Source organism: Prorops nasuta, unplaced genomic scaffold (assembly GCF_024137725.1).
Source record: "Prorops nasuta isolate Cenicafe-Biocafe unplaced genomic scaffold, Cenicafe_Pnas_1.2 PNAS00025, whole genome shotgun sequence".
NCBI classification, from domain to species: Eukaryota; Metazoa; Arthropoda; class Insecta; order Hymenoptera; family Bethylidae; genus Prorops; species Prorops nasuta.
In genome coordinates, this window is record NW_027116822.1 from 3,229,292 (window position 1) to 3,241,357 (window position 12,066).

The 12,066-nt window shown below is 43.9% G+C and overlaps 1 protein-coding gene across 1 annotated transcript; it reads left to right on the forward strand.

Moving 5' to 3' along the window:
- The first annotated feature begins 183 nt into the window (after window positions 1-183).
- LOC136782085 (brefeldin A-inhibited guanine nucleotide-exchange protein 3) lies at window positions 184-11,902 on the forward strand. The gene is made up of 21 exons (XM_066741245.1): window positions 184-421; window positions 658-791; window positions 1,081-1,215; window positions 1,273-1,438; window positions 1,561-1,690; window positions 1,752-2,036; window positions 2,117-2,350; window positions 2,417-2,644; window positions 2,864-3,240; window positions 3,309-3,656; window positions 3,722-4,030; window positions 4,104-4,326; window positions 4,404-4,577; window positions 4,648-5,056; window positions 5,123-5,335; window positions 5,400-6,276; window positions 6,347-6,479; window positions 7,308-7,536; window positions 9,052-9,278; window positions 9,352-10,786; window positions 10,892-11,902. The coding sequence occupies exons 1-21, from the start codon at window positions 226-228 to the stop codon at window positions 11,033-11,035; spliced, it is 6,606 nt and encodes a 2,201-aa protein (XP_066597342.1). The 5' UTR covers window positions 184-225; the 3' UTR covers window positions 11,036-11,902.
- Window positions 11,903-12,066: the final 164 nt, after the last annotated feature.

A 12,066-nucleotide genomic window follows, 5' to 3' on the forward strand; every position in this document is an offset into this window, starting at 1 on the left:
AGGCATTTAAAAAAGAAGTAAACAAAAGCACATGGTTTTTAATGGTCAAATTCTAAAAAGCTGCACATTTTGCAGTAAATTTCATTTTATCTCAATAAATCATTAAAATAAATTAAAAACTATCGTAACTCTCTTCTATTTCAATAAGAATCGAACAGTAATATTCGAAAATTGATTTTCTGCTTTAGGAATCTATCACTTTGGAATAATAAATGGTGAAAACCGATGGTTTTCATAGAGTTTTACGGGTGCCAGGGATTTTGTACGGCACTGTGCGCGGTTATAAGTTCCCTGCCAGTCTCGCTATCGATCAGTCGCGTGGCAGCACGTCGTGTCATGGAGGATCTCTTGCTCCAGATCGTCAAGGAGTCTAATAATGCGAAACTGCAAAACTTACGAAAATCTGCGCAGGAGGCACACGGTAAATCATCCCTAAAAGCCAAAACAAATCACATTGAAAAAAAGAAAAAAACAACGATCACTTACCCCTCGCTTTACCACCCCTTCGCATTTTTCTCCTCCCTCCTTCAGCATCCTCCGGCCCTTCGAAAAACTCCGCAGTAGTTTTTACAACCTTTTTATTAAACATCAGAATAATTTTCGCACATTTTCCATACTTTTTAGTATCCATTCAAACGTCTCTTTCCTCTTTTTCAGATTTTCTGGAAAAACAGCAAGGATTGTTACGAGATCCCCCGCACGAACTGCGAGCGAAATGTCTTCACGCGTTTCAACTGGCACTGGAAACCAGGCGAAGCAAATTTGTCGCTTTCGGCTTATCAGGATTACACGTGCGTTTTCTCAGGGAGATTATTTTATAATAATGATAAAAAATAATTGGGAAAAAAGTAGACTAAGAAAATTTGTGATGCTTGTTGGTCGTGATGTAATTGGTCGGCGTATATATATATATATACATGGGAAGGGCTGATGATGCACGCGATAAAGAAGAAGATATACCACGTACAGCGCAAGCTGTCAAACAGCTGCGCAGCTTTAAGCGAAATTGTTATCTATAGCTAGCGGAATGCCGCAGAGTTCGACCATGATTCTCATTTTTAATGTTCATTCGCGTTGCAGAGGATGCTGAGGGATGACAGATTCCAGTCGGCTTACGAGCCGGAAGATGACTCTTTGTGGCTACCTGCGCAAATCCTCCACGCCATGGGGTCAATTCTCTCCCAGTCCGATGATACTCAAACTGACATGCTCAAGGTATCATTGTTATTATTATTATTATTAGAATAAATTCCCCCTTTTCAATTCCCTCAGGTACTCCTTCAAGTCGCCTGCTCCTCTTATTGGACGATGAACGGCAGATTGATCATAGCGATACTTACCACTTGCTGCGAAGCCTTTGAAAATGGGAACCAAGCAGTGAGAACAGCAGCGCAAGCTGCCACTAGTCAAACTCTAAGATCTTTCTGCTTATTTCTAGGTAAAATTAATTTTTATCTCTAATCCTTATTTTACACAAATTGAGAAACCTTGATAGACGACTCTGTATGCTGTTTAAAAAATTCTAAATCGTTTCTTCTTTCGTGACACAAATTCGTTTAGACGAAGAGTGCCAAGAGATGGACGAGAATGCCAAGAGGAACAAAAACGTTCGAGAGAGAGGAGTCTCTTGCTTCAACGAGGCTCTGCCAATACTTCAATATATCTGCAGCAAGCTGGACGAGGCTCAGAAGTAAGTTTTTGTTTGAATTATATTTTTTTTTTGACCAGCTGACGTTTCTCTCGTTTATCAGGAAAAGCTGCTCGAACAACGTTAGAAATGGCAGCACAGTGGTATTTCTTCTGGAATGTCTTCATACTTTGATCTCATCTCTTCCCCAAAAAATTCACACGAACGCACATTTCACTACTTTCCTCTGGCAAAAGTTTTGTCCAGCTTTAATAGCATTCCTGGGTACTCCTAGAGTAGATAAAACTTTTACCTCTCGGGAAGGTAAAGATTCGGAGGTTGGCAGGGGGTCAGGCTATCTGGCCACTTCTTTGAGCTTTGATAGTCATCAAGCGAAAACAGTTTACAGGTTTCTTGTTCTTTAGTGTGGCTTTTTTATTCTGGATAGATTGGGTAAATGTAAATTAAATTTGTTCTTTCGTCTTTCAGTATTGGAACGGAACTTGTGAGATTGGTAGGCTGTGTTGGTCCCTTGAGACCAGTTTTGGAATCAGTTTTCCATAGAATGTTGCTTTACCCACCGCCTCAACAGAGGCTGGAGCCTTTAAAAGCGTTGAAGGAGCTCTTGAGAAGCCCCAGTAGAATGGTAGATTTTGCAGGACCATTGTTGATAGAGGAAGACAAGAGTAGTCATCCCCAAAGTGATATGGCACTCATGAGGCTGTAAGATTAGTTTTTCTATTTTCGAATAAACCTTGGATTTTTTTAACCTTCGCCTTATTGTTCCAGAGTCATGGATTCGATAGAAGAATCTACATCGGGAAATCTTGCTATTTTGCATGCAAGTGTGTCGTGCGTCGTAGCGATGCTGTCGGCTTTACAAGAACTCTGCGAGGGGAAAGCAATTAGTCACAATTATACAATCACGATCAATACTTTTTACGAAAGTCTCGAGTCCTGCGATTACAAAGGACCACTCACTTATGAGAGCATGGCACGATTACCAAAAACCTACAGGTATTGAGAATAGACTTCACAAAAAAGACTGAAAAAAATGTTTCGACTAGTTAATAAAATTTATTGACACAACGAATAATTCATTATATATTCAACTATTCGTTATATCAATGATTTTTCTTAATTACTGTACAAAAAATTGCTCTTTGGCTGCATTTTTTTGATACAGTGAAGTTAGAAATTAAATAGAGAATTGTCTATTTTCTTTTGCTTTTATAGGGAACAATTGGAGCTTATGAAAAAAGGCATGAACTCGGATTCGGATTCGTCAGGACACGGACCGTCGGAAGACGGGGACTCCACGGATACCGAAGGACCACAAAACGAGTCTGACGATCCTCACGACGAGAACAGTTTGGACGAAAATGATTACGCTTTGGCGAACGAGAGGGAAAGGCTGAGATTGGAAAAGTTACCAAAGTATCTTCACGTGGGTAGACAAGTGGCCGACGAGTGCAACGTGGACGTTGAAAGACACAATGCGAGAAAATTCGTGAAAACTCTGAAAACTGATTTAATTCCTATGGTACTGTCCCTCAGGAGCAACATCGAGGTGGACGAAGCTTTGCAAAATTTTGCCTCGGAATATTGTCAAGGTAATTTTTCAGCGAATAACTATAAGACTGAACTCCCGAGTCTATTGCTCATTCGTGTGTCTCTTCAGGAGTATTTACAGCCCAGCAGAAGCTTCAGGATCAGACTGACGTTAGTACAGATTCCTGCGCACTGATAACAATAATGAACGCGGATGGAATTTACCTGGCGACTTACGCAGCTCTGCTGCTGAATTTAAAACTCATCAGAATGAATTATTACAACGAGGATAGTCGACAGATTCCAATAAGCGAGGAGCAATTCGTGGAAGAGGTCCATGGCTCCGGAGTCCTGGTGTATCTTTCAGCAACTTGGTTGTCGGAGTTGTACCAACAGGTGCTCGCTTGTAATTTATTGGAGAAATGTGGATACAATCCCAGTTCTAATGAGAACAGTGCATTGGTAAACGTTCTCACAGGTGAATATGAAAATTTGTGCTAAATGGTCTGGATATTGTATATTAATGAGAAAATTATTTTATAGACGTTGATGGGATTCCTGGTTGTCAGAGAGGAGGTCAGCTTCTATTAGATTATATTAGACTGGAAAAGGCACAGCTTTCCCGAACCGAGTCGACTCCGGAGTCCGAGGCAGGAGCTAAACTTTCCAGGAGAGTCCTGACTTGCTGCTGGAACAGCATGATGATAGTTTTGTCCACGGGATTAAACCCACCGAAGGAGGACAATAATAAAGGGTTGATAAATAGGGACGGTGGACGACGAGGTATCAGGGAAACTGTAGTTCTCGCTCTGGAGGGTCTCCATAAGGCAGCCACTTTGAGCAACGTCCTTGGTAAAGTTCTGAAAATGCCAAAGACCTACGAAATTTATGATCACTCTATAAATGGTATTTGATTTATTTATAGGATTGCAAAATCGATGTGGTTCGATTTTCGCACTTCTTGCCAAAGCTGCTTGCACGGAACAGTCGATATCTAAGATCACTCGAACGAAGGATGTACTCAGACTGAAGTTGCAGAACAGGGCGACCAATCTTCATACGTCCCATGCCTCGAGCATGGAAGTTCTTTTGGGCAGAGGTTTGGAATTGGGGAGCCATGGATGTGACTGTTGGCCTCATGTTTTCACGTAAGTCTTATTTACCTCGATGTTTTCTTTGTTATAATTAAAGATTTGTCAATGTCAAATTAACGACATTCCCACAGATGTTGCCTGTACGTCAGCAAGCTGGAGCACGATTTCTTTGGGAAGAATCAAATTCCAGCTCTGCCAAAGATTCAACAAAAGAAAGAGAGAAAAGAAATTTCTAATGGGGATACCAAAGGGAATCAGGATAGACTGAAATTGAGCTTCAATATGGTGGATGACGAAGAGACATGGTAGATAATCGAATAGTTATTATAATACTACAGTTTAATTTTTAATTGGAACTATTGAAATTATTTTTAGCGTTGACGTCTATAGTTTCCTATTCAGTCCTTATACTCAAAATCTCTGCTCGGATACGATACCGGATATAATTCAGGAGTCAAACGCTGATAGTCAGTTCAATGGAATCCTACCAGCGGATTACGCAGCGAAAATTATTTGTGTACTGTCTCAGCAAGTTGACAGGCTTTTCGAGGATGCAGCTCTGAAATTGAATCTAAGAGCACTTTGCTCCTTCCTGGTAGCCCTGTGCAAAGCCAGCAAAGCACAGCTTTTCAAAACTACGGAAGGCCAAAAGGACAATAAAAGATTTTGGTGGAGGAAAAGTAAACCTAGAGAAAACGAACTTAATGTTTTGTTACTGGCTAGACTTGGAGAAATTATGCTTAAATGTGTCAAGAGTGGAAGACCTTTGATCCATATCATGAGGGTAATGAATGAAATTACAAAATATTTTATTAATTCTTGATATAAATGAGTTTAATATCTCCAATAGGTCTGGAGTATACTAGGCCCACATTTTATGGAAGCTGCCTGCCACAAAGACAGAAGTATTTCCAAAAAAGCAGTTCAGTGCATTCACGACTCTATGACAGCACTGTTAAACGAACAAGTAGAATTGCCACATTTTCACTTCAACGAAGCTCTCTTCAAACCTTTCGAGAATTTACTCTGCTTAGAGCTCTGTGACAGTGATGTGCAGGATCAGGTAATTTATACTGCTGCACAAATAATTTTACAAAAATTTCTTAATCACCGTTTTTTATCCCTAGATCGTTAGTTGTATTTGCGAATTTGTGGAGACTAACAGAACAGAGATTCGCTCTGGTTGGAGACCACTCTTCGGAGCTCTTCGAGTCGTATCAGTGGGCAACTCGGATTCTCCGGAGTCAGCGCCTCTCCTGGAAGTCTTCAAGGTCTTCCTGTCCACGGACAATACTCTGGTATTCGCGAACGCTGCATTGGACTGTATACTTTGTCTTTTGAGGCACGTTCGAGGCATAGGAGACTCTGAAAATCAGGAGGTGCAGGATCCATCGGATACCACTGACAATAAACGAATGAGACTGTGCGTGGAAAGCTTGAAATATTTATTAAGCTGCAGCGACATATTATCCTCCATGTACCGTATGCCAGCTTGTCCAATATTTCACTCGGCCCAAAGAATTCAAGTATCCACTATTCCTCAGTACGTGGATCCTAATATTCCCAACCTGGAGCTGACGAGATTCGAGAAAAATGGCGAGACCATGCCGGAAGTGGTAACGGAGAGATCCTACAACGATCTTCTCTCGCCATTTGAAAAAAATACTCCCGTAACCACCCTGCAAAGCATGGACAAGCCCAGTGGAATTTTAAGGGTCTGGTATATCCTCATAGAAGGACTGGCAACAGCCACAATGATATGTCCCAAACGGTACCAACCACATACCCTGGAAACACTGTTCCACCTCCTGAGGGACACTTTGAACGTACCTGGACCAGCGTTTGGTCTCTACTGCGTCAATCATCTTTTGCTACCAATGGTCCAGAACTGGCTGAGAAAGACCTCGAGGATCTTCAGGGGCTGGGACAACTTCGCCTCAAACTTCAAACAGTGCTGTGGACTCACGACCGATCTAGTAGTGGATTACCTAACGCATCTGCAAGGTAGCAATCGAAAGAAACCACTGGTCCATAAGAATAGCTCGCAACCCTGAAGAAAAAATGTCCATTTCAGGAGCAGACGTTGCCAGGAACAACTCTTACCTACCAGCAAGCACACTGATGCTGAAACAACTGCTATTGGTGATGGCCGAGTGCGTGGTTCAGCCCACTGAGAGTGTCGCCAGACTTGGCTGTGCTTGCATCAGGTAAATTCTAAGGCCATCCGGGTACTCCCGACCAGAAATTCACCGTATTTGCATTTGCTCATTTAGCCCCGTCCTTCATAAATATTTACATGGTCCAATGAGCGTTGTTTATGCGAGAATTTAACTGCTCGTAAAGTTTCGGCCCTGAACTATTCACCCAATTCCCTGTTTGACGCTGAAAAGCAATAAGGCAGGAGGAACAAAGGCTCCCTGGCTTGAAAATAGTGATGTCGCGTTTGTGATTGAAAATATCGCAGAGAGTGAGGGAATGCGCGCGCGCGCGCGGGTAAGATGATAACGAAGCTTGACAGGCTGTCCAGTGGGATAAGGTAGCAAGCGACACTCGACACCCGGTAGACCGGCGCACACCTGGATACGTGTTTTCTCCACACCGATGAGTCCCACACATCCAGCCGGTAATCCAATACCGAACGGAGTCTCGTTCTGGTATCGATGTACTCGGTGCAATTAAAAAAGGAGCCGCCGAATGATGGCAGAACCTGAAATCATTCGGAAAGAGAATAACGAATCATCGACGCGAGGAAAGGCGTGACGCGAGGGGAAAATGGGAGTTTTCCATCGGGTGCAGTTTTCCGCGCGATGTGGGTCGCTGGTAACCGGATCCTCATCGGTGTGCGAGCGCTCAATCGTGAAAAATCTGCATTCGCAGGGGAGATCGAGCTGTCTGAAACTTTAGAATCGATATAGGTATCCGTCGGGGCGTGGCGGAATGGCAGCAGAGATCGGGACAACGCTGATCGTTGGGCATTTATGATAACGGCATCCTGGATTAGGCTTTTGCTCTGATGACCTTTGACCTTGACACAGGCACGTTCTGGTGAGCAGCGGACCGATCCTGACGTCGGAGCAGTGGGAAGTTTGCGGGGTTGCTTGTTACCGTGCCTGCTCGAGTTCTCTTCAGGAACTGCACCAGCTGACCATGGCATTCTCACCGAGGTCCGAGTCGTTCTACGGTGACGTCGCACAGGTCAAGGTCGCGGCTCGTCGAGACGCCACGCCGGAGGAATCCGAGAGACTGAGACAACTGGCTGGTCAGGTAAGCGATCGTTTATTGGTCTAGAGGGATCTGGACTCTTCAGGGTCTTCGGCTTCGGTTACTCTCGGGATTTGCATGAGATTCGCTACTACGAATACGAGAGACATTGGATTGTTAGTTTTTCGTAGAGATTCAGAGATAGCGAGAGTGAGTGAGAGCGAGAGAGGGAGTTTTAGGCTTGAGATAATCGTGACCCATTAGAATTGGTTGTCATGTGTGGTACCCTCCTGACCTGACTTGCTCCCAGGTGAGCCAGCTGCGCGAGGTTTTGTCGGCCATCAAGAGGCAAAACGTGGCGTCACTGTCGAAGACGCCTTTCCAGGCAACGATGACCATTGAGGCGACACTGATCGACCAGCACACTACCTCCTACCCCGTTGGTTGTAGGCAGCACACCACACCCCTTGATTACACTAACACTACGTCCAACACGGGCCCCCATTGGCTCTAGTCATCCACGGTAACTCACGTCATGGATTTTAAGACAATAATTCTCCAAACAATTTTCTATCACACGTACCCTGCTGACCATGATCCACGCCAAGGTCAACGGTCCCAGGGTCCTACGTCGTCGTCGACAGGCCAGATTTTGCTCTTCCACACCACACGAGCTCTCCCCCCAAAAATACTCCTTGATTCATATTTATATATACTCCTTGATGACACTTCTTCTTACCTATACAACTTTCTCCAAGCTCTCCACATTTTGTACCTGGTAGTATCGCTGGCTGAAGTAATAAAACTATATATAGTTATATATTGATACATATATATATTTAAAGGATAATGATTTATGTATAAGCAATTGCTGGGTATAAACAATTGAGAAAATTTGCAAGTTTGCTGATGTATTTTCTTGCGCGCTCAGTATTTTTGTACTGCTGGTTTTCTGTGTGTCTTGGAAAAATGTTGAAATACAAAGCTTTCAGTATTACTCAGTATGGCTCTCTTCACTGTATGAACCCTGTCCTTTTTATTTTAACGAATCAAGCCTGTCGACGTAAACGTTTCTCGAGGATACCGGAGCCCGGATCACGTCTAGGCACTCGCACTCGCTGGCTAGATAAGGCACTAGAGTTCTTAGAGCCTGCAAGACGAGGTCCTTTTTGTTAATTTGCGAAAGGACCACGTCGACGCTCGACTATCAATACTTTCTTGGCACGGTCTTGCGAATCACCATTAAAATCCATGGCTTGGGTCCATGGCTAAGTCTCACCGTAAACATATATATATATATATATATTTCTATGAAATATAATACACCTAATATATAGAAACTGCTGCTTGATAGAACGCACGATATGATACCTTCAGAATCACCATTTAGGAAGATGTATCTTCCTACTTGAACCATTTTAGACAGCTTGGAGCAATTCTTTCCTAAATATCACGTATCCCCCCGCATCCTTGCACGTTCCCTTCGAGGATATTCGAGGAGCTTGGAGCGTTTGTTTTATGCCAGTAAATGCAAAAGTTGCGAGGCGTGGGTGCAATTGAGTAAAATCTGTGTCCCAGGTGTTCCTATTAGAGGAACAGCGAGCCGAGGATGGTCCAAGATCACCGGATGAGAGGTCTTACGTGTTTCTTTTGTACCCACCCTCGGTGGCCTCTACCATGAACCCTGACCTTTACATCGTCAGGGTGCAACTCAGAGCACTCATCGTGGGCCTTCTGGTCCATCAAATGCTCCTCCAATGCATCGCTAGTGTCCTTCTGCAAGGCTCATCGTTGTCCATTTCAAGGTAAACTTACTCACCTGGAACTATATAATTGCTCTACTTACGCACGATCAATTTTTCTCCCACCACCATCCAGTCTGTCACACGTCATAGCCCAGCCAACTTCGCCCAAAGCTACCAAAAATGGTCTTCCGAAGAATTTCACCTGGCATCACATGGAGATTTTCCTCTCAGCCTTGGATCTTTCCTACGTGGCAGCTCTGACGTTCGATTGCCGACCAGGTTTGAAGTTTCTGATGCAGAAAGTTGTGGATTTGGAACAGCCTGCGAATCTCTATCGTCAAGCTGGCAACGCTTGGACGATAAAGGTCGTCACCTTGCTGGAGCTCAGTTTGAGGGAAGTTGAGGACACTAGGGCTGACGTGGACCTGGTGAAGAGGATCTTGGCCTCGAAATTCAGCAGCAAGGAGTACAGGGACGTGAAGTACTTGAATCTGATGAAGTATTTGAAGGAGCTCCAGGCGACATTCGACGAATTGTGCGACACTTACGTTCAGGTGGTAATGGACGAGGATGGAAAGTACACGAAGATCGATCATTTCAACGAAAAGAAGCTGTACCTCCTGATCGCACAGCCAGACGACTATCCGGAGATCACCAGAAAGCAATCTGTGGAGGAAAAAGTGCAAGTTCACGTGTCGACCCCGGTGAACCATCCGGTGGAACGTTCGCAGGACGAAGCTGACGATGGAAACGTGAATTTCGATGATGAGAGCGACTTTGAGGAGCTTGGGCCTAAAGAATCTGGTAACTCAAGGCCGTTCAGATTATCGGATCTGGCGGTGGAGTATTCCACTGACTCTGGACCAGAATCAGAACCAATGACCGATGATTCCAGACCAGTCTCAAGACTGGGATCCATTACGGATCATCATGCAGATCGAGATAGATCCGAAGGGGATATAAACGATAGCAATGCAGATGCAACATTCCAAGCCCATGATTCTGTTCATTCTACGAAGGAGAGTGCAGAAAAAATAGACTCGAGTTACAAGCTTTCTCCAACTAATCCATTCATCTACCAAGCTAGCAATCCCGAAAGAAGAAAGAGCGAAGCTTGCTTATTGTCCCGAAGGAGTTCTCTGAAATTCGTATCCTGCAGGGTCTCCGCGGAATTTTCGGATGATCCTGCGGTGTTCCACACGGATAATCTGAGATCCCGATCGGTAATGGAGTTGCGAAGCCTCGAGAGTCACGATTCCTCATTGGAGCTAAACCGGAATAGCCCGGTACGAGTCGAGGAGGACTCGGCTAAGAAGGACGAAGAAAGTGGATCCTGCGTCTTAGATAACGTTGACGAGCTGCTGAGGGATTACAAGCGTAGCAAACGCGGTTTTAGGACCAATCCATTTCTGCGCGATGACACGGATACTGCGATGGCTAATCAGCAGATGATGACCCAGGAAATTGACTTCCAGAGGACGAGGAATATCGCGAAGGACAGCGAGGCTCATCGGAATGCTTGGTCCGAGACTATTGGTACAGCTTTGGAATGGGCTCTGGCTCTACCGGTAATTATGTGCATAATAAATAAATATATATATATATATATATATATGTTATATTCAATCAATTTAATTCCAACATCAAATGGACAAAAAAATATCCCGTTCCAGGATGATCGGCTGGCCCCATTACTTCCGGTTCTGGTTGGCGGTGTCAGAGTCCTCACCAGGCATGCCACTGATCAGCTTCTCAAACAGAGGCTAACCGCTCTCTTCCACAGGATTGCTGTACTCTACGGCTTGATCAGTAATTAAAACCTCGTAAAAAGAGCCCTCGGTGTATATCCCATCACAACTTCCGGCGCCCATTGGCCAAATCTCGATGTTCCTCATTTTCTATTCACCGTACGACTGAGTCTCTGCTTATACGCTTATCATGGAAAAGATATATAGAAATTGACATTTTTAAACGATATAATAACGAAGGAGCGATCTTCGGTCCCCCTATGCGTTTCTCGTTCATTTCCCTTAGCCAGTTTAGAGAATTATTCGTCGGTCCAGAGGGGAGACAGGTATTTTATTTACGATCCAACTCAGCACGCACATCTCCATTCTTTATTTTATACTCTTTCTCGCTTAACTGTAGTTTGCGGTCCATTCGCAGTCCGATGCACCGACTGTTGCTTCCAGTGTAGAAACAAACACGCGTATCGCGGTGAAAACTGGCGGATTCGAAGACCGAGAAATAAAGCATAGCGCGTTTCCCCTTTCAATATTTGCAGGATAGTCGAACGAGAACGGATAATGAAATGGAGGTAGCCCTGGTGATTCCATTTATTACGCAGCTTTGACTTATATATATATATATAAATTTTCTATAACTCTCCTATAATAACTAACCCGGAGACCGAGGTAATGCGATGGATCGATGTTACAGAACGTTATCAGTGTATATACATATATATATACATACTATATATTACATGTTGTTGATTATCAGAGAGATATTTAAATGGAGGAGGAGGAGGAAGAAGAGCGTGAAGGAGAGAGAATCGATAATAAAACGTGCCTAAGTTATTTTGCATCCACTCACCTGTATCCAGAGACTAGAGTGTTATCCAAACAATTGTATATCGAAAAAAGATCATGAGATTTCAATAAATCATTGCAATTGTGAACGTATATAGACAATTTTTCAACCCATTTATCGGACTCTCCACGACGACTGTTGGTGTACCGGAAGTAGAGTGGCAAGACGCCGCGGCCGACGCAGAGGAATAATTTCTGGGGCAGCGACGTGGAGGAAGGGAAGGGACGATGGATGTTTCGGTAGGTGTCGAGGCGCG

What these genes read in the sequence shown, in the direction of transcription:
- LOC136782085 (XM_066741245.1), top strand. Translation starts at nt 226, where the DNA reads ATGGTTTTCATAGAGTTTTACGGGTGCCAGGGATTTTGTACGGCACTG. An exon ending in GATATGGCACTCATGAGGCT is followed by an intron (nt 2,351 to 2,416) that starts GTAAGATTAGTT and finishes TTATTGTTCCAG; the next exon opens with AGTCATGGATTCGATAGAAG. An exon ending in ACAGTGATGTGCAGGATCAG is followed by an intron (nt 5,336 to 5,399) that starts GTAATTTATACT and finishes TTTTATCCCTAG; the next exon opens with ATCGTTAGTTGTATTTGCGA.